This window comes from Numida meleagris, chromosome 5, assembly GCF_002078875.1.
Source record: "Numida meleagris isolate 19003 breed g44 Domestic line chromosome 5, NumMel1.0, whole genome shotgun sequence".
Taxonomy (NCBI): domain Eukaryota; kingdom Metazoa; phylum Chordata; class Aves; order Galliformes; family Numididae; genus Numida; species Numida meleagris.
In genome coordinates, this window is record NC_034413.1 from 19,975,009 (window position 1) to 19,997,224 (window position 22,216).

At 45.0% G+C, this 22,216-nt stretch overlaps 1 protein-coding gene across 6 annotated transcripts in view; it reads right to left on the reverse strand.

The window, feature by feature from the left end:
* NDST2 (N-deacetylase and N-sulfotransferase 2) overlaps window positions 1-22,216 on the reverse strand; it is a 105,307-nt gene that overhangs the window by 2,096 nt on the left and 80,995 nt on the right. For all 6 annotated transcript variants that reach the window (XM_021397751.1, XM_021397752.1, XM_021397750.1 and 3 more), the window contains 12 exons: window positions 20,814-22,213; window positions 14,864-14,951; window positions 14,382-14,536; window positions 12,725-12,910; window positions 12,173-12,301; window positions 6,838-7,020; window positions 5,929-6,025; window positions 4,475-4,598; window positions 3,640-3,814; window positions 3,204-3,374; window positions 1,225-1,334; window positions 16-118 (listed from right to left, as the gene is read on the reverse strand). In XM_021397751.1, the coding sequence (XP_021253426.1) occupies window positions 16-118; window positions 1,225-1,334; window positions 3,204-3,374; window positions 3,640-3,814; window positions 4,475-4,598; window positions 5,929-6,025; window positions 6,838-7,020; window positions 12,173-12,301; window positions 12,725-12,910; window positions 14,382-14,536; window positions 14,864-14,951; window positions 20,814-21,806 (2,514 nt within the window). In that variant the 5' untranslated portion in view covers window positions 21,807-22,213. The remainder of the gene's footprint in view (window positions 1-15; window positions 119-1,224; window positions 1,335-3,203; window positions 3,375-3,639; window positions 3,815-4,474; window positions 4,599-5,928; window positions 6,026-6,837; window positions 7,021-12,172; window positions 12,302-12,724; window positions 12,911-14,381; window positions 14,537-14,863; window positions 14,952-20,813; window positions 22,214-22,216) is intronic.

Here is a 22,216-nt window from a genome sequence, read left to right on the forward strand (position 1 = left end):
GAGGAAGTTACTCACCGAGGAATCCATGTCAGGGTATTTTCTTCCTTTACTCTTTCCCAAGCATTTAGTCTTTCCTCCGTCTAACAGCTGGCACCAAAATCCTTTTGTTTCATCAAATCTGAAAAGGACACTGATCTTTAGAAGATATAGCCACATACCCAATTAGCAGCAGCAGAAACTAAATAGCTCCACAGGTATTTCTCAGTTCAATATTTGATTTATTATTGTGATTTTTTTTTCATCTGAGCAATTCAGGTTGTTTTTTTTTGTTGTTGTTTTTAGCGCTTGGCTACTGTGACATCCTTCCACAAGTAAGGCTGTCCAGTAATCTTACATTTCTTTAAATCTGCACACCCCAGGGCAACCACGTGCCACCCTTTGGAAAACACCTGTAGGAGGAGGAGGCCTATCCTTACTGTTAAAGGAAGAGCAATTGCAGTGTGCCTACACACATACACAGACACACCTACTACCCTCAGCTCGTGTATGCTGAGATGGCAGAGAAGCTGTGAAAAGCCAGGTTTCAGCAGCAAGGAACAACATTCCAGATTTCCAATGGGTTTGCAGAGTTTCCACTGAAGACTGATACTGCCTCAGTTCACCTTCGGCTAGCGCTTAATCTATTCAAATTGCACTTGCACTGTGGAGAACATCACAGTAATGGCTGACTAACGTTTTTCAACTTAGTAGCAGCGAGGTACTGCCTCTGCTAACAATTCCTCAGACAGCACTCGGCACCTGTCAAGTGCACATCTTCTGTAATAATAGACTCTTTACCTCAAAACGGTGTGATGCGTCCCTAATCTCCATCTAGGTGAAGATAAGAGCAGCCTGTCATTCATTTTTATCACACATTCTCTGCTTCCTGCCAGATTCTAGGTATAACACAAAGCATAAGGAGATCCAATAGTTCCAGCACCTTTTCTAAAACCACAGAGACCAAATGAAAAACATTGTAATTATGGCTGTGAGCAACTTCATGTCCCTCCATGACAGTGCCAAAAAACAGCCCTTCCCCTTTCATTTTGTCGGACTAAGTTATGAGTCCAATCCAGCCTCTCATGCCATCCAGACACAACCATCTGAAATTTATTTTGAGGTTTAGACATACCTCTGAAACCTTGGCAGGCCTCGTGATCAGAGACAAGATGCATTCTTCCAGTCAAATGCTTATTGTATCACACTTGGCTAAGAAAGTAGCTTCTCCAAAAATGACTTCCCTACCTTAGGGCCTGAGTGTAGTTGAAGAGTGGTGTAACTCCCAAGAACTTCTGGATGTTGTCCATTACAGAGGCAGGGTTGTGTCTCAGCTCCTGACCATCCACAATGAGAATCTGAAATAACAGCAGCCAGCTTAGCCTCTGACAGCTTGTGCTGAGTTTTCCAGCTCTCAAAACTGTCCCTTGCCTTCATTCGTGTGAGTCTAGGCTACTGGTGTCTGCCTGTTCTGGAGCCACCCAAAAGGGAAGGATGTGTCAGACAGAGAAGTTACGCTAAGGGCCACAAGCACTACAGGACAGTAAATCCCAACAGAGTTTGTCTAATAACTTGTCTTCGGCCAGCCTCCCCTGAAACCCAGTACTGAGGTCCAGCAATAGCATTATTTATAGATTGTCTTGAATATTCTTTTTTCAGATGTCAACCATTATGTTAAGTATTCTTCTGTAACCTAAGATTATTCTCCTGCTACACGTATAGTGGACAGTAAAGAACAGCACTTTGCTGATATATCAACTGTTCCAAAGAATAATAGTCATATGCACCGAAGTCTGGGGAACGTAGGAGACCCTGACCCTTAGCACGTATAGGAATGGCATGCCAATGCAAAGCTAACACCACAAAGAGTGGCACTGCTATGCAATTTTCTTTTCCTTTATCTTTTTTAAAATGACCGCCGCGTTGGTGCCCCTAGCTCTATTATTCCTCTCATCAGTGATCTCCGGGAATAGTAAGGCAATGAGATTGAAACCCAAGAATGTGATGGTACATTTTATGTAGGAACAGTCATCGTTTGTTCTCCTGCTCCAAATCCACAGACATGGAGGAACACAGTAACCAGCTCCTGTCTCACATTAGTTTTATGAAAGAGGCAGGCTGAGCTATTGATTAATTCTTAATTTAATTCTCATGCAAAGAAGGCATGGGCGGCAGGATTAATACAATAGCTTCTGGCTTCACATCACGCTGTCCTGAAGGAGTTCCTATTCACCACAACTTCTCCTTGCGATGTGGCACCAATCACTTACTCTTCCTGCTAATTATTCCATGACAAATAGCTGGATTGCAGTAGTCCTACTCTGACAGTAACCAGAGATATAGGTCTCTGATTTATCTTCCCTTCTCTCTAATTTTAGCCTTGGCAGATCTATCACGTGCAGTTATTGACTGCCAAAGCAGCAATCTCAAGAGACTAATGGTCATTATAAGACTGCTGGAGTACAGACTGTCTGAGGATAACTGCAGTATCAGAAAGAATTTGAAAAAATATTTTCTGACTCATAATGTCTTAGTTTACAAATGTCTTGGGAATTTTGAGACAGAAATGGTCTGTAGTGTATATTAACTGACCTTCTGCAAAGTTAAACCTCTGCAGACAGCTAAAGACTGCACAACATGGAAGCTAACAAGTGGCAGAGTCTAAGAGCTTCTCTTTAAAGCAATGAAACCACAACAAGTGGATGAACACCAGCTGGGCCTGTAGGGGGTCACAGGGCTGCAGGCTGCCTAGATGAAAGGAAGGGCGCTTATGCTGCTGTTCTTCGTGAACCCCTCAAGCCTACGGAGCTGTCTGAGAGATCACAGTATCATTTTGTAGTCATTTATGTTTACAAATACAGTAAAGCGCAACATTGAAGTATTTAAGCCTGATTTCTTACTGGCTTGTAGTAGGAAAAAGCAAACGGCGGTTCTTGTTCCAAAAGATAAGATCGATGGTGAAATGAAAATAATACTAAAGGGACAGAGGGGAAGGGATTTGGGAAAGGAGAAGGAGCAGGGGAGGAAGAGAGAGAGAGATTTGTTCTCTGCTCCTCTACAGCAAACCTAGATGGGACTCCTCAAGACCCGTCTCTGCTTTGTCATCTTAGTTTCAGGTCAGCCAGCAGTGTTCATCCCCTACACCCAGTAGTTTTGCATGATCTCCTCCAAAGTCAACACTGTCAAAGCATTATTAATCTATTTCACTCTGCTGCCAAACCTCCTACCTGCCCAGAGGGGAAGTATGTTAGCCAGCGCTCTAGGTGAGTTGAATACCAGCCAGGGAGCAGGCATCGGCTTTGCAGGTTGCGCAGCTCCTGAGGGGCCTGGGATTTTGCAGAGATCACTTGGTAAAAGGTGTAATTGAGTGCCACAGGGTCATTGTGGGCTCGCTGGTGCTGAAAAACATAAGCTGAATTAAGGAGCAGGAAAAAAAAAATTCCTCCCTTCCCATGCCATCTCTGTGCAGACCCCACTGACTCAGTACAAGCAGCCACCACTGCCTTTGTATGTAACGTTGTCCATGCTCTCCAAGCAGCCTGCATCACCTTTCCTGGCTTCCCTATGGAAATGGATCCATGGCTTTCTGCCCCCAGGCTTTTTGCCTCACCCTACCGGAATAGTTCTTAAGTGCTCATCCACAGAACAGTACAGAAAAGTTACCTGATACCATGAGTAGGCTCGGTCTGCAGGGTTGATCAGAACAGTAATGATTTTTGCTCGAGGAAGCAGGGCTGCACCACGTTTTGGTACCACCTCTGTGTCAAAGTAATTGGCACTCTTCTCAAACATGAAGTCTGTGCTGGCATTGGAGGGGATTGGAAAGAATTCCATGTACCTGCCGAACGGACAAGGACACTGGTGAGCAGAGTGGCACAGCAAAGAAATGGCACATGGCAAAACGATGTCTTTGCTTCTCCTCAGCAGAGGAGTAGTGTAATAGTGCCACAGTGGCTTGTATTCCTTGTCAGGTGGAAATACTTTACCATAATTGCATTCTTGTACAGGTAAAGATGAGGGTAAGCGTGTGGCCAAAGAGAAACTGCAGTCAATATAAGGCATGTAGTGATATCTCTGTACATCGAAAGGGCCCAGAACAACAATATGGAGGTTGTCCCTTCTGTCCTGTATGTCTTAACTCAGAAACCACAAATAACTTTTAAACAAGCACACTGTTGTCTGTTTTTCTTGTCAAAGGAGAAGAAATACCATGATAGCAATAGATTCAACAAAGACGCTCTAATTTGTAAAGCTACATCATGCCCCTAGGTATCTGCTTGTGAGCAGTCATTAAGGTCAGAAACTACCTGTCCTACTCCTGCAAGCAAGCAGTTGGGTTAGGAGGCAATTAAAGAACACGTGCTGAGCAGTAGCAATGGAAACAAACGGTCAGAAATGGAGAAGCTACTGAGAATGCTGAGGTGGACATACAAGCACATTCAGGATAAGACAATACAGGTGCAGCTTACAACAGAAGAACAGACGTCAGGATTCTTACCAATCAATTCCTTTATGATAGTTGGGCCCATTAAAAAACTGGATCTCCTCAAAGGTGGATGGACTTGGGAAGTTACTGGTGACAGCTGGGTGCATGGTCAAGAAGAAATGCACAGCTGTTGTGCCTGCAAGAGGAACAAGTTAGCGGGACCTACTCACACATAATGTTTGGCTGAATTAAAAGCTTTACCTACGCTGCCAAGCGCAGACCCCAGGGGACACACTCCTACAATACATGGCTAACCCACTCCTCATGCAGGCTACAACAGCAGACACCAAGCACTTTGAGACTGAGCATGGTTCAGTAGTTCAGTCCCAGACCTCCACTCATGCAGCTGATTTAAGTCACCTCCACAGCACAACTGTCACCCATGTCGGCTACACTGTGTTCTTGACGCAGTTGTGCTGTTCCCACCCAGTCCTCCTGGTAGTGCATCCGTACTGCTGTGTGGCAGAACTCATACCTGCCAAGCAGAAGGTGGCATGGGCACTGCAGGACAATATCACACATTTGAGAAGGAGATGTACTGGGGACATTAATTTCCTCAAATGGGAATTCAGCTAGAGACAGTTTGGCCTGAATCTGCTGTGGATATTTTCCCTTTACGCAGCCAAGCCTGATAATGCTGCTCTGCCCCCAGCTGTAGGGCTTCCACAGGTCAATAAATCAGATGCCAGGACAAGGTTTTCTTACTGTGCAATTGCAAGCAGCCTGGGCCGTGATCCAGAGGACCCATGCTGCCCACACGCCTACAGAGCTTCACAGTGACACAAGGCAGACAGCAGTTTGCCTTGAACAAGCCTCTTGCCACAGGCCAGGATCACCATTTGCTGGGCTGGTGCCTGCTGTTTCACTGCACTACAGAGAAAGCCAAGGTCTGAAGACCTGGCTTTGGCTGAAGAGATCTTGCTCTCTTCAGTCTAGAGGGGACTCCTCAGGACAGTACACACAGATAGTCATGTCACTGCCAACCACAATGCTGCAGCAGTTAAGAGGTGGTGACAGAGGTCAGACAAAAGAGGATCTCAACCTCCTACTGACAGTGACATGGAGTATGCAGCGGGTACACAGATCTGTCACAATAAAGGCACTAGGGGACATTCAATGTAACCTTTGCTAAGCGTGTGTTTAGTCCTGCTGACAGCTCATGTCTTGTGACAAACTAAGAAAGGTCACAGTTTCTCTGAGCTTGTGTGGAAAAGCCAGAACACAACTCTGCAGGTAGGGCTTTTCCCTGCAAATCAGGACCGGTGCAAAGAAAGTGTCAAGGCTCAAAGCAATAGACTTGCCAGATTTTGTTTAGAACAAATTTGAGATTCTCTGAAATGGTGGACATTTGGCAGATTGCGTGAAGGGCAGCAATACAGATCTACAACACAGACCTTTCCAGCTCTCCTCTCTGGAGAAATGAGATGAAAGATGCAATCTATTTTTAGATAAAGTATTCACATTACCAGTTTTCTGAGGTCCCACAATGAGGAACTTGGGGAGTCGATCACATGTTTTCTCTTTGGACCAAATATCCTTGTGCCTCTTATCATCACAGGGATTCTGCAGCGTAAGTGATGGGATTAAGCATTACCACAGGAACTAATGAAAAGGGGAGGAAAAGCTGGAAGGCCAATCCTCTAGGGAAGATGCTATTAGCATATGAGGAACACTTCACAGCCACACTGCTGCTCTGCCAAGCATCAAGAAGCGTTAGATAAAAACAGGAGGGAACATTTTTCAAAAGTTCCAAAGTGACACAGAAGCCAAAGTCCCTCTGAGAGCATTAACCACAGGTCTTGCTCTGTGTAGCCACACTGGGCTGGGCCACCACGATAGTACGGCTCAGCATCTGTGAACTGCTGGCACACAGACAACTCTATCACCTTCGGTTAATTTCATCTGCTCATTAGCAGGCAGAGAGCTGCTGCTCTGGGATAAAATGGAATAAACATGTTTTTGTTTAATGAACATGAATTCTGTGGTGTGAAATTACTTTAAGATTAATCATGTTAACATGCCTGCAAGCTCTTCCAGCAACAAACAGCTCCTCAACAAACAGTTCCTCATACACTTAGCATTTCACAGCACTTTGCACTATAGAAGCCCTTTAACGACCCAAATGTCTACAGCCCTCCTTCCAGTCATTTTCACCAGCCATCCCTGCTCCTAAGCTCACACCATTACTGTGGCCTACCACCCCCCATCCCTTCCGCTTACTTTGTAATTTGCCCCTTGCAGCCTGAAGCCACAAAGGTTAAACCTAAAACCTTCATGCATTACCACTCTGAGCTCTGGATCAGCAGTTTCTCTGCTTTAAATGTGGAACGTACCTCTAGGAAAACCGCTAGGAGCAATTAGAACAGTTTTCTCACCTGCCACAAGGGATTCTTCTCCTGGGGAAAGATTTCAAAGTACTTTTTTGCAAGTTGGACTGGGGGCAGTGTTTGCAGGCGAAGGTTGGTCCAGCACTGCACAAACTTGACCAGGCTCTCAAAAGTGTACAGTCCCAGGCGGTCATTGCCATAGTTAGACAGGTGGGTCATGAAGATGCTGATCTGAAAATACGGACATGGGATACTGCTGAATCAGGTAACAGTATTGTTTCCTCCTGACTTGACTGTGCTGTCAAGGAAGAGGCTGCTCGCACCTCAAACAGCCCTGGCGGTCTGGGTTGACAAACATGCATCTGCCAGCGTACAACAAGCACTGCACTGATGAAAAACAAATCCAGTGCTTGCAGAGCAGCAGGAACTAAGGAGAGGAGGGACATGCACTTCTCAGCAACCCCTGGGAATGGTGGTAGAGGCTGAGCCCTGCCTGTGAGTCCAGAATAGGCTCAAAATCCCGCTCTAGTGGCTCTGGGATGTTGAGGGGAACAAAGGTTAATCAGTGACACTCTCCTAGTCGAAACTTCCAAAGCCTGTTTTATGGAAGAATGGGAGCTTCCCTGCCTCTTTCCAAGCACCCACTGCTGAACCCTGATGATGCCAGGTGAGCAGGCAACAACACACTGCACTGGCAGGGAACAGGAGTGGCATTCCCTCTCACAGTAGGGAAGAGGAAAAGGAGGAAGGAGGAGACAGATTGCATTGGATGAATACATTTACTGGCAATCCGGATGCCTGAATTCAGTTTTCTGCCCAGTGGCACTACAGAATGGTCACAGTGCAACTAGAGGTACTGATTGGATAGTATCTCTGTAACAAACCATCCCCAAGGCACTGAAAATTAATGCAATCCTACCCATAAAGTGCTCACAGACCAGGGCCTTTGAATAGGCAACAGCAAACAGTGGTAGTACTCTAACACACAAGGAAACTGAGTGGAGTTAAAAGATTTATCACATTTGTCTGCCTGTGAATCTTTCACTTCTGGTTTCCCACTGAGCTGATGGAGCAGCCCTGCCAGGCAGGCTCTGGCACTTACACTGCAAAGAGCAGCGTGTGCACTTGCTGCTGCTGTGTAAAAAGGATGTGCTGTGGGATTGAGTCCAGAGAGGGGTGGTCAGTGGCTCAATGACTGGATGGAGATCAGTGACGAGTGGTGTTCCCCCACGGGTCAGTGCTGGGACCGACACATCTTCATCAGTGACACTGACAGTGGGGTTGAGTGCACCCTCGGCAAGTTTGCTGATGACACCAAGCTGTGGGGTGCAGTCAACATGCCTGTGGGATGGGATGCCATCCAGAGGGATGAGACAGGCTTGAGCAGTGGGCCCAGGAGAACCCCATGAGATGCAACAGATCCAAGTGCAAGGTCCTGCACCTAGGTCGAGACAACCCTCAGTATTAATACAAGCTGGGGGATGAACGGATTGAGCACAGCCTTGCTGAAGAGGATCTGGGGATACTGGTGGATGGTAAGCTGGACATGAGCCAGCAGCCCAGAAAGCCACCCATATCCTGGGCTGCATCAAAAGCAGCGTGGTCAGCAGGGTGAGGGAGATGATCCTGCCCCTCTGCTCTGCGCTGGTGAGGCCTCACCTGGAGTACTGCATCCAGATGTGGAGTCCTCAGAACAGCAGAGATGTGGATCTGTTGGAGCGCATCCAGAGGAGGGCTACAAAAATGACCCAATGGATGGAACACAAGAACAGGCTGAGAGAGCTGGAGCTGTTCAGCCTGGAGAAGAGAAGGCTCCAAGGTGACCTGATAGCATCCTGTAAATATATAACGGGGAGCTACAGGAAAGATGGGGACAGACTCTTCAGGAGGGTCTGTGCTGATAGAACAAGGGGAAATGGCTTCAAGATTAAAGAGGGTAGATTTACGTTGGATATAAGGAAAAAGTCTTTTGCACTGGCAGTGGTGAGGCACTGGAACAAGTTGCCCAGAGATGTGGTTGATGCCCGTCCCTGGAGACTTTCAAGGCCAGGCTGGATCAGGCCCCAGGTAACGTGACTGAGCTGTGCATGTGTCTGTTCATTGCAGGGGAGTTGAGACTAGATGACCTTTAAAGGCCCCTTCCAACTCTAAGGGTTCTATGATTCTACAATTCTACAATACAACACAGCAAAGCACAGAAAGATCTGGGCCACATTATGGAGAACAGCAGAAGGCAGCTCATCCCTTTGATTTGCTGGTGAAACATTTAGAGGAAAAGTTTGCTGCACAAAGCATCTTTCTCACTGGCATAATCCAAGCAGGGAGGACACAGGGACACTTTTAGGACTTCCAGAAGAAAAAAAGTTTGCACATGGCCAAGGCTAGCAACCATGTCTCAAGACTAATAGCATTCAGTAAAATCTTTATGCCAACCATGCTCACACAGGCAATGCTGTCATTTGCGAAGAGTCTCCAGCAACATGACTTACAAGGAGACAAGACAAGCCCAAGCATTTCCCTGTACTTCTGAGTGTGCAGTCATGCCCTATAACATATGCAATGGTTAACAAGGCTTGGAAGCTTGCAGTGCATTGCCACAGCTACTGTTAGCAAAACAGCTCCAAGTACTACTCCTGACATAACCTACATTCAATTCCTGTCTCTTCCTCTCTCCCATCCACAATCAGTAACAAATGTGAGTAGCTCAACGGTCACAGAGCCCTCCTCTCTCACTCCCTTCCACAAACAACAATGGCATGGAAACAATCAGAAAGATGCCCTTTGCTTCTCAGAAACAGAGACTGGGTACAAGGCAGCCTGTCCATTAAACATCAACAACTATTCTCTTTACTGACATCGGATCTTGTCCACTAGTCAGAAGATCAAACATCATCTGTTTGCACTGTGGAGTTAATCACATGCACACAGGCTTGGAGACTCCTGCATATGTATACCCACTCAAAGAGAGCTGGAAGCACCAGAAAGGATTGAGAGACACTGGTCCAAGTCTGCTGCGGATCACTGCTAGGGCCGTGGGGCTGGCCAGCTTTCTATCAAGTCTCTGAGATGGCTCTATCAGAGTGTGAGGAATACGAGGGTCTGAATCACTGTGCAATAAATGAAAAAGAGCTTAAAGCACTGTCCTCCTCTGCTGACAGAGAGAGAAATGCTGCACTGCCAAAAGGAAGTGAAAGCGTAAACATAAAAAACATCTGAAGGCATCTGAGTTTTGAAAGTCAAAGAGCCAACAGTGTAACTGGCAAGTAAGCCAATCCTGTACCAGAACATGATCTTCCCCAATTTTTTTGGATCACAAGTCACTCCCAGCTGCCTCAACATTCAGATGCTTATCAGTAAATTTTAATGGGTAGATCTACAAACTATGTTTTTAAAAATTCCTTGACACAGCCTTCTAGACCGGCAGTGATCTCTCAATTTGTCTGGCAACTGGCTTTTCAAGGGAGATCTAGAGCTCTTAAGTTTCACAGTGGTTATTTGCGCAGCATTCTTTAAAATCTATTAAAATCTGGCTATTACAAAGTGGGACAGGGTGGAATAAACTCTATATGTGGGAACAGAGATCCAGAAAGGCTTCACTTTCCATCTGACCAATGATGGCAAAGATCACCCCATATTTAAAGTCAAGCTTTCTCTTTATGAAAGACTTTTAATAAGGTGAATTTGCTGGTTGTGCATAAAGTTAATAATTTTATCTGTGGTGAAGAGGGCTGAAGGCTGGCTTCCGGAAGTACAAACCCCTACAGCTTTTTAGCTAGGGCTACTGTAGACTCCCAGCTTCTACAGATCATCCACCAGGCCAGAGCTGGTCACAGGCTAACGTTCAGAAACCCAGGACCTGTTTGTAAACTACAACCTGTGTGCGATGCATTCAGAATACATTGCAAGGATTTTTTCACTATTAGGGTCCTAGGATTAGAGAAGCACAAAGCTCTAGGAAAAACAGAAAACAAAAAAAATTAAGCTCACTGAGAGAAGAAGTTTGATTTTCTGATTCACTGAGCCTCTGCAGCTCCAAACAAAGGTGGCTAAAGCTCTGTATTCAGCCCTACAATCAAGATCCAAAGGAGGCAGGGAATGGAAGAAAATATGGTGAGCACAGTCACTGATGTTGCATGACAAATCCTACAAAATGAGTATTCAATGACTGTGACCAATACTCCATGGCTCACACCTAGTCAGAAACAATCTGCTCTCTCTTGGATTGGCTTGCACGGTTTCTTACCCAAACTTGGGCACTGACCGAAAAGATATATAAAGGAGAAGTAAGAAGGCAGAAACTTGGAAATTCTAAGAAAAAACAAGATTAAACATCAGGAAGGGCTATAGAAGTAGACATTCCAAAAATCACTACCTAAGCATGGCAGGGCAATGCTCATTCAGATAAATGGATGACAATAGGTGCCAAATCAGCTTTAAAAAGAAACAAATTCAGGAGGAGAATTGAAAAAGCTATCATATGTAGGATCAGACAAAAAGAGCAGCATGTTTTCCTGCAGCAGCCAATAAACATGAAAGGGAGGGAGTGTGATCTACGGTTGGAGAGGGCTACAAAGATTAATCTCCTAATTTTCCCCATTTAGGATTTTTAAAAAAATGACTGAGGTTTTTTGTTGTTGTTGTTGGTTGGTTGTTTTTTTCTTGTCTTTTGACACCTAGCACATCTTCCAAACTTCAATGGGAACTGAGAAATATGTCATTCACCTTCCATTGCTAAGAACTGGGAAGGGGCTGCATAGTGTTGACAGTACTACAATAGCTTGGTGTCTTGATGGAACTGATAAGCATTAAATGAGAAAAAGAAACAGCTGTGTCAGACACAGATATCCCAAAAATGCCCTAGGGTGACAGCTACATCACAAAAAAAAAGCATGCAGTAATTACTTCCAGTATATACACTCTGAAAGGATGGGAAGTACATTGCTTAAGAAAAGCCCAGAGAAAGCACTTATTCAGAATAAAAATTCATCAGTGAGCCTCGGGACAAGCCAACAAGAATCAAATGTGTGTGGGACAGAAGGCACCAAGGTACATCTGATTAATAATTCAAGAAGGTGCAGCAGTGTAGGTAGCACCCACTTCATGCTGGGCCACACTGAGCACATCACCCTGGCTCATTTCTAGATGAGGACCATTGCACTTGCCAGCACTCAATACTTCTTCCTTAGCAGTGAGTAAAGCAAAGCAACCTTAAGAAGCCATGACTTCCTTGGCCCTCTTTTTCACATCTCTTTAGCCTCACACTGGAGATATCCACACTGCAGTGAGTTATTACACTGAATCCCCCATAGGACCCAGTCCTTTCCCACATCTCATGAATAAGCTGAGACACCCACACTCTGATCCCCCTTGCACATGAGCTTACTGGGTTCAGGAGCACTGTCAGGAAGAGTTCACCACCACGAATGCTCTTGTCCAACTCCTTTGAGCCACCAGGATATTCATTATAGAAGATAGTGTGAGTAAAAAGGCCACAGGTCTGTCGAGGCAGAACCTGATAATACAAAAGAAAAGTTAGGTAAGAGGCAGATGCCACAGAAATCTACACAAGCATGCGTCTAAGCAGTACTCTGTAGATCAATATGAAGAGTAAGGGATATAAGTAACATAGTTTCAGAGGACTCTTTGATATTCCTCCCAGACATTTACTTAGCACAGTGCAAACAACTAAGTGAATGGGACATAAATTTAATCTTATCATGCTTAATTTTGCTCTCTGGTCAGTACTGACCTCTGAACTGTGAAACAAAAAAACTGTCTGTAGCCAAGTTTGTTCTCTTTACTTCACTTAATAATTTTGGAAATACGGATGATACTGAGATTAATGTGTTTGATGCAGGTAATTAGGAGTGTCCCTTGGGCAGGAAATGCGCTGTGCTCAGGAGCCTGTGGGCTCTGCTCACCCAGCTGTGCTCACCATGATTCCGTTATGGATGAATCCACGTCGGTACCGGGCAGGTCGCAGGTGTGGGTATTCCTCTGTGCTCGTTACTTGGATGCTCCAAACAGATTTCCATGCCTCATAGAGTTGTGTGTGGACAGGATAAACCCCAGAATGATGGGGGGCTACAGCATAGCCCAAGTCTGTGGGGATCCCGTGCTCCTGGAAGCAGAATATGCAGCTTGATCATTCAATACTTAACTATTACCCTTTCTAAGGATCATTTAGCAACAGTTTCCAAGCTGGTGCCAAGAGGACAGAGTAAAAAGAAATCTCCCCGGACTGGGAAATCTGAGATACTTCTTGCATTATGTATCTATAGAAATAGGAAGGGTGATTCTGTATCAACAAGAATGCTCAACACTTGGAACAGCTGCTGCAAGAAGTCTTGTAGCTTGCAGGTGTGACAAGTCAGATTAATTCAAAGCCTCAGGTCAGGCTCCTTGGTTACTACAAATGAACTAATCAATGCTATTAAGTCACACATCTTACACCCACAATGCCTAGATCTGAGTCACTAGAGGAGGAAAATAAAATTTCCTTAACTGACATAGAAGGGAAGAAGACAACAGCTGGGGTCTGTCTTGAAGATAGCAATTCAAAGAAAAGCAGGCAGGAAGCTAATGGTTGTTGAGGCTGAAGATATGGGGCCCAGAGCTATACTAAAATTACAAGGGATATCTGAATTTCATGGTTCTTAATTCCACTATGTGGTTCTGGTAACAATATGATTATGACACCTCTGTCCTGGTGCCACACAATAAAACCAGAGCCCTAAATGAAGCAACAGCCTTCTCTTCCCACTGCTATCTTGATTTATGTTAAATATGTATAATTGTGTTCTGTAAGCCTTTTCTCTCTTAGCAAGAGACGACAATGTTACTTAAGCATGAAAAGAAGGAGATTAAACTGTTTCTATAATGCTGCAACTGTACTCTGAATTCAGGATCATTCCAACTCTGCATGCATCATGGGAACAGGAGACAGCAGCGTGCTATTCCCAAGGGGATTACCATCAACAGAACCAAACTAGGGGTGAGAAAGATGCATCTTTTCAGACAAACACACACGCTATATTCAACTCTGTGCTGTAAGCATGAAGCAGATGTTGTGTGTGTAATGCAAGATGTTCAAGGTTTCCCTCCTCTTCTGCCGAAACCCAGGGATTTTCTCCTGGACTTCTTCGATAAAAGACTCCCTCCAGCATTGTCTGAGGAGGCCAGAGCCAGGACGTACAGCATTTTACACTACTGAGTAGATGACTTCCTACAAAACCACTGTGAATAAGGACTGAACAGGAAATGCCTTCTCACTGCCAGTTTATACAATAATTGGATTTGGAAGGTAATGCTACCACAAGTTCACACCTCAGCAAACTAGAGCCCTGGGATTTGCACCCTGGAATGTGGCGGAGCTGCCTGGGGCCATGCAGGTGCCAGGAAACACTGTACAGGCAGGCATGCGAATTCTGTTTCTTGCCTGAAGACAGCAGGAGGCATGCACCAATTTAAACTTTCAGGGTTGGCTTTCTTAAATGCAGCTGTGTTACTTGACTACTATTTGTCTTCGGCAGGCTATTCCAGGGGAAGAATGCTTTAGGATTAGTACTGTAGAGGAATGTGATGCCCCTTACCACAGCAAACTGTTTGTTGAGCTTCATCTGCTCAGCCAGCACAGTGACATTGTGGAAAAGATGAGGCTGCATGTGACTCCACATGTGAGGGAACCACCAGAACTCCTTCCTATGCTTGAGTAGCATGTCATCGCCTTCATCTTCCTCATCTGTACCTACAGAGAGCAGATAAGGAGATGCAAAAACACAAAGCAGAAGAGGGGCTCAATGTTTCTAAGCAGTGGCTAATCCCCTGCAATGGTAAGTTGTTCCAACAGAGAATCAAGCTCTGTCTAATGTGCTACACAGACATGCACACGCATAAGGGGTAAGGTAGAGAGCTGACAAAAGTTGCAAGTGGTAGAAGAGACGCATCGGTTCTGTCAAGAGCCACAACAGAACTACATGGGAATGCGCCCTGTACATCATCAGCGTACCAGGAAGCTCCTGCAAACGTGTGGGCCATATGCAGGTGCTGGGACAAAGGGGTGCCAGAGGCTTACCTGTGTGGTAGAATTTCCCTGAGAAGCCCAGGTTGAAGGTGAAATTTGGGACTAAAGTTCTCAGCTTATTCTGGGTGCTCAGTAAAGCCTGTTTGAATGAAAGGAAAAAGAAATGTTCATACTCAATTGTTCAATAAGATTTCTCTGCTCTGCTGCTACCAGTTCAGTCTGAAGAGGTGTCACAGCAAATGGAGCTAAGGCACTGTTACCTGTAGAGTGAGGTAGCCAAGGGTTCCACACATAGAGCCTTTATGTGAAGTACCATCTTGCCTTACTGAATGATGCCACTTTAAAAACACAGTCACATCTGTCTCTCATTCACGCTCTCCACCTCACTGTAAAGTACCCAGAGTGCCTGTGCTAAGGCAAAGAGACAAATCTCACCTCTAAGCAACAGGTCTCTTAGTCTTCCCAGGCTCAACCTCAACACTCCCTTCCCCTCCCACGTCAGCTGGGACCTTGCTATGGAAACCTTTCACCTTTCTCTGAGTCTATGGGTTAAAGAAAAGCAAGATGGAGCTGGACATGGTGCACAGTTAGAGGAAGAGAATTCAACAGTACCACAAACAGTAACTAAGTGTTCCAAGGGGAGGATTCAGAGGGGAAAGATGGATTCACAGAACTACCCACATAAGGAGTCCTGCAATGACAGGGAGGTATCTCTGGCTGGAAAATTTCCTGGATTCTGGGAAGAAAACCTGGGTGAGCTAACATTCACAGTCATGATTTCTCCTACAGGTTCTCTATTCCTTGCTTGTCTGCTTTAAATGTCCAAAATAATTGCTATAGCCAAACGCAAGGAGCCTTCGCCACAACCCCAAGGTCCAGCAGCATACAGAGTAAGACAGCGGATAGACTTGACAGAAAAAAAAGCAGCTCAGTATGTCATGAGCAAGACGTACACTAATTCCAGTCAAATTTCTTCTGTTAGAAAACAGTGACAATCAAAGCCCTGAAATGTATCCTCTGCTACTACCTCTTCGCTGGGGAAAGTGTGACTGATGGAGCTCCCTATGGGAGCAGTTCCTGATCAAAGAGGGACTTGGCAGGAGGGCTGTTGGCAGGTGACAGAGATGGTCCTGTCCCTGCAGTTATTTACATTTTAATCGCTTTTCTAAGAAAGCAATTCAGCAGTGGATGCATCAAGGTGATGACCTTTCAACACCAGTCTTGGGCTAAATGCAAATGTACACACACATAACACTGGAGAGAGCATACAGACTTCTTGGAACTGAGGAGATGGGCAGATCTTCCTTCATCAGCTGTCTGTCCCTTGCCATAAGGGGCACAAAGGAGCACAACAATGCTGCCTTCACATGCCTCCTGCTCTATAGGCATTGTTTAGGCATGCTGCCCAGAAGGTACTGGAAACTGCTTTCACAAATGCCAACTCTCTGTTGAGGAACTAGCTGTCACGTACCACTGAAGGGTATCCGGAATGAGTCACTGTTAGTAATATTTCAAAACAGTGTTGATCAAACACTAACCATCACGTTAATTTAAAGACAATGACTTCAATAACACAACCACCCATCTACTTCATATGCATCTTGGAGAGAGGTGATTAGTGGACTAAACTGAGTCTTTTATCCTGAGACAAGCAGCCCATGACCAGTCCATCTCACACATGACAATGTGGAAAGACCAGACAGTTTATTTCTACAGTGCTGCAGACACACTCCACGCTTTCCAAGGGCCCCAAATAACAAAGCTTTCAGACTTTCCCCTAGAGAAGCACTTAATTGCTCATTCCTGTTCTCCACACACATACACAACAGCAAGAACAAATGCAGCCTGGGACAAATTTCTAACAGATTCCAGCTCCTCCATGACCACATGCCTACCGCATCTTCATCCCAGTTTCCACTCAAAGGTGGTACTTTGAGAGATGTATGGCACATGACATCTCCAGAACTCACCACACATACAAGTAGGGCTTTACACAGTGACGTGCCAGCAGCGCTGATGGCTGAAGCCTTCCTCGCTGCACAAGTTCCCTTCACATAAAGCACAGGGACTCATTCCATAGCAGGGAGCACTGACCAAGCGCTGTGCTTCTCTCTCCAGAGAAGAGCCTGTTTGCCCAGTTAAGTGACATCACCACTCCCAGCATGGAACCAGTACTTGGAACACTTAGGCAAAAAAGTGCCATTTCCTTGTATTGCCCCTGGAGCTGTCCCATGCCTTTACATTTCTCTCTGTTGCCCTGAAAGGCACATCCACTTCCTCAAGCTTGAGTAGGAAGGTAGAGGGAGGAAAGACAGCAGCTAAGAGGCTTAGCATTTCTCTGCACTGAGGGAGATTTAAAGCCTGGCTGGGGTTACCATGACGACACATCTGTCTGATGATAAATCCCCAAAAGCTGTGCTCCGGCAGGCAGCAATCCTTTGTGGCTGGGGAGGAACCCAGGGAGAGTCTGTGGGGGCCCCTGCAATTCTGAGATTGTGGAGCCCCGCGGAGCCTAGCAGAGCCCTGCCTTCCTGGAGGGTTTATTGCTCATTGAGTGCCATCCCTGTGCTGATGCTGGGTTCTTCTCACAGCCGTAAGGTAGCACAGCATGTGTCTGAATAAATGTCTTTCACCTGCACAGGGTCAAAGAGAGTAAGGTGCCAAGGAAAATATTTGGAGATTCATTCAAAAAAAATTATCATTCACTGTTCCCTAGCACATGGGTTCCAAGTGATCCATGAGCTGCAGTAAGGTGAAACAACACAGCTGTGGGCATGGGCTGGGAAGATGGAGTTTGTCTCTTCTGACACCTCTGCACTCCATTTCTCTTTTACTTAACTAGCCAGATGCAAACAGATCTTCAAGACCATATTTAAGAAATTTCACTGGACACAGAGCTAGTATTTTAGCTGTCCCCCATCTCCATAAAGGAAAGTTTCTTACCCTAGAAAATCACTCTCCACAAATTTCTGTTTTCTGTCTTCCATTCCAAAAATCCTTCTGAGATGTATGCCTGTCCACCAGCCAGCCAAAAAGGCCCCCTCCCTATCTCTGCTTTCTGCTAGAAGCTCCGCAAGGCTCATGCCAGAAAGAAAAGATGGGGCGTCCAAGAGAACCCAGCAAAGTGCTGCCCATGAGAGCTCAGACTGACTTCACACTTGTCGAAGTCCATCAAGTGTCTACCATCTAGGCATCACATTAATACAGAACTCAACTTTCATATCACTCCACCTTTTTAGCTATGAATATATATATATATAATCTTCCAAGAGTGTTTGCAGTGATTTTAGCTCCTCCACACAAATCCTGTGAATATTATCTCCTCTATCTGAGGTATCTCTAAAAAGCAGCAAAAGAAATGTGGGAACCAAGGTTGAAAGGTGGATGCTAGGATGAGAGGATGCCATGAGGTTAGGAAAACAGTACATGGACAAATGATACGGAACATAATAAAAAGATACAAAGGAAGAAAGCAGAGTGCTTTGACATCCACATCTCAGCTGCTTATGTAAAGTACACTGGGAGCATCCACAACAAAGCATACATTGCTGCAGAAACACCTCCTTCAATGGAACTGCCCATCACAGAGCAGCACATTCTCAAAAGGATCTTCTGCATTCTTCTCATTGCCCGGTGGTAGCACTGGCATAGCTCAAAACAATGCTGTCAAAAGAGAAAGCACTCACAGTGCTGGCATTTCCAGCTCCCCTACAATGCAGAATCAGGGAGTTAGATTGCTGGGTATTTTGATTTCAGCTAAGATCATCATATGTGATTCAGAAAGGCAAGAGCTGGTTGACAGCCATCCTTACTAGACTCTCTCTTCCACCCTCACCATTCAATAACCCTTAGTCCTTGATTTTCACTTAACTTGCTCTCAGAATCAGGAGCAATGATTGCTTGCAATTTATGCCCTTGTAGAGATTACCACCAGAGAGGCAAAAACTCATCTGCTTAATCTTCTTTCCTCATACCTAAAGCAGACCAGGAAGGATCACAAAAGCCAGATCCTTTTGCATTAGTCTTTGTTGGCCATTTCCATGGAGGTTTGGTAAATTCACAGGATTATGATTTTACAAGAGACTGAATGTGGAATTAATGATAAGAAAAAGGATTCTCTGAGATTTTGTTTTGTTACTTATGTGCAGTTATATCTCTGGTAAACTTTACAAGGGAAAAACATTTTCCTTGAGCAGCCCCCAAGTGCTTCAGTTCAGTAGAGGACTATAAGTTCGTCCTCCAACCCTCCAGCAGAAACAGGAACTCAAGGGGTTATCATCTTTAAAGTAAAAACAATCATGATTCCTTTTGTTTTTTTCTCTTTAAAGATAAAAAGCTAACCAGCCCTCCTCTAAACATCACATCACAAATAAAAACATTTCTCATCTCAAGCAGGCCATGTACCATAGGCATGCATTCAATCAAATCATATCCAGCATTTCCTTTTAATAGTCATTTCATCTGGGAAGCTGTTTGAACGTGGACCTGCATATGGCAAACAAGCTCACTGGGATAGCACAGTCAATTTTATACCTTCACACAACATTCAATCTTCAAACCACTACCCCGACTACTGTAATCTAAGCTTTAAGATAAGGAACTGTGTGTTGAAATAGCAGCCTTGAAACACAGCTTTTATATAAAAGGCCAAAGAAAATGCCAGCTGTTTTGTCACTATTATATTCCCCTCTCCCCACAGCGAGAGGCTATCAACAAATCCATGCTGTTATTTCTCGCTTTTAAAAAATAAAAATTCATTAACCTCTCATGGCTCTGCAATCAGAGAACTTCTTTTAAATGGATAAATCTGCGCTTTATCTGCTTTGCCTGAGATTCTCTGCTTACTGATCACAGATTATTCCTCCATTTCACTGTTAAAACCCAAACAAAGCATCTTTTGGAATTATCTTGTCTGGGGTTGTTTTTATCATCACTGGAACAGCCTTCGCCTCCCAAAGCTTTGGTCAACTATCCTCTGTTTTCTCTGTAACCTGCGCAGACACCACGGAACTGGGAATCTCCGTGAGTTTGAACTAGAAGGTGCAAGACAAGAGCGATCATTCAGAAAATACACTTTCAGAGCATTTCAGCATCTCAAAACACAGGGATACTGCAGTGAAATGAAGAAAATGTTAGCATTTTCTTTAAAGAAGTGTTACATACAATTATTCCATTTTTGTTAGTTATGATCAAGGGTGGCTGTAAAGGATTATTAAAGAATTGAGCAAGTAAAATAAACAATGGTATGCAATTAGAGCTGCTTAAAGTATGCAGCTTCAAATGAATTAAAAAGATAAAACCAGCTCTAAACAGCTAGATTTAAACAGATCCCAAGCTAAACTTGCCATCAGAACCATAATTTAAGATCTCACAACCTGAAAAAACTGAGATGAGCTGAAAGATGCATCTTGCATGTATGCATAAAAAACAGAAAAGGTGCTAAGACTCCCAGTGAGGAGGGAGGGTGCTCCTGGAAACATGTTAAGAATTGGTTGTAGTTCAGGTGAGGGGATACATATGCACAAAATAATTTTGTTTTATATCTTTGCAAATATTCTGTACCTTCAGTTGAAAGAACATAGTATCCTTCATTTTAGCATGCTTTCAAAACAACTTTAGGGCAGCTACTGTCACAGGCTTACTGCCATCACTGCTGGTACTCAGCCTTTCCCTTATAGATTTTTTATAGGCTTCAATATAGGCTTATTCCCTATGTAAAAAAAAAAGACAGGATAGACCATCGCAGACATTCTCTGTTTAAATTCAGAGATGCCAGTTACAGGTCCTACAAAGCACATGCTCGATTTAAACCTGAAATAAACTTGCTGACGAGTATTGCATACTGTGCCTCAGCATCTTTGCAGGTCACTTCTCTGTTTTCAAGATGAGAAAAATTGTAGGAATCAACTCCTTCACTCAAATTAAATGCAATCTTGACATTCCTGGCACACTGCGCACATGGGAATTTTATCTGGGGCCTATGATTTTCTGGGGATTTTACCTCTACATCAGACACTTTCATGCGAGTGCCCTCTTTTCCCACAAATATATCATCTATGTCGACGAGGATATAGCGATCAAGCGTGAGACACAGACGCTTGCCAGTCAAGTAGGCAATGGCATCCACGAAAATCAGTTTGTGCAGCCAGAAATTGAGGTTATTGCCAAAGAGAACCCGCTGGATCCCATCATGCAGACCCAGATCCTGCACCACTGTGGCATGCAATGCTTTGTGGGTGGCCAGGTGAGGAATGGACTCTGAGGACTTCGTGCTGGCCAACAGCACTGGTTCGTAGGTGCTGTGGTTTGACTGGAATACGGTCCAGTCATCACCAGGCAGGGGACCCTGCTCCACCTCATTAGCCCGTGTAACATAGAGCAGAGGAGCACTGGGGTTGATGTGATAGTCCCGCAGCCCCAAGTTGGAATGTAGGAATAGGGGGAATCCCTTGAGCTGTGCACTGAGTAAGCTGTTCTCGTTGGCTTTGAAAAAGCCTATAATCCCCACTCCGTACTCTACACAGTATTTGTCCAGCAGCTCTCGGTTCCAGGCATCTAGATTCACATATTTGAGGATATTCTCATAGATAATAAGAGCATAGCGTCCCCTATCTTTGTCTGTCAAGGTTGGCATATCCCCTTTGCCAGGGGCGATCTCTGTCCTGTATTTAAACCGGCTAGATTCCAGGATAGCCACTATTTCCTGCCCCAGCTGGGAGTAGATGCTTTCTACAAAGACTAGCACCACAGGATCTGTGCGCGAGGTGTCCACAGACTTTGTAAGCCTCCAGCTGGCTTGCGGTGGGATCGAGATGCGGTGCTGGTTGCTGCAGTCACTGAAGGGCAGGGGTGGTGGCTCCTTGATTTTGGGACTGTTCGTGACGTAGTAAGCCAAAATGCACATGGAGATCAGGCTGAAGGCAATGAGCAGCAGGATCAACCTGTGGAGCTCTAGCTGTCGCACATGCCGCACTACTTTCCACAACTGAATCATGGTGAGGCGGGCTGCCCACCCCCTCCTCACACCCTGCAGCCACGTCGCTCTTGAAATCTCCAGTGCCACCGCAGTAGTACCCAGCAGCAGCTTTCAAAAAAGTAATAGCAGCTGCAGAGAGAGACAAAGCAAAAGCAAACAGCTACCAGGCTAGACTCCCAGGGATGTGCCATTTATCTCAAGTAACCATGGCCCTCAATTCCCATCGCTCTTTTGTGTGCTTCCTCCTGTTCCTCTTCTCTCACTCAGAAAAAGCCTTTTGCAGCACGGGGGTTTCCTGAGTGTTGACTCCAACAGCAAATCAGTCTGTCATCCTGTGCGTAAGCACTTTCAGCTCAGCCTTCCCAGGTGTCCTGTTTCTCATTTAGCAATTTTGCATTCACATGATGGCATCGTCTCTTTGCATCCTG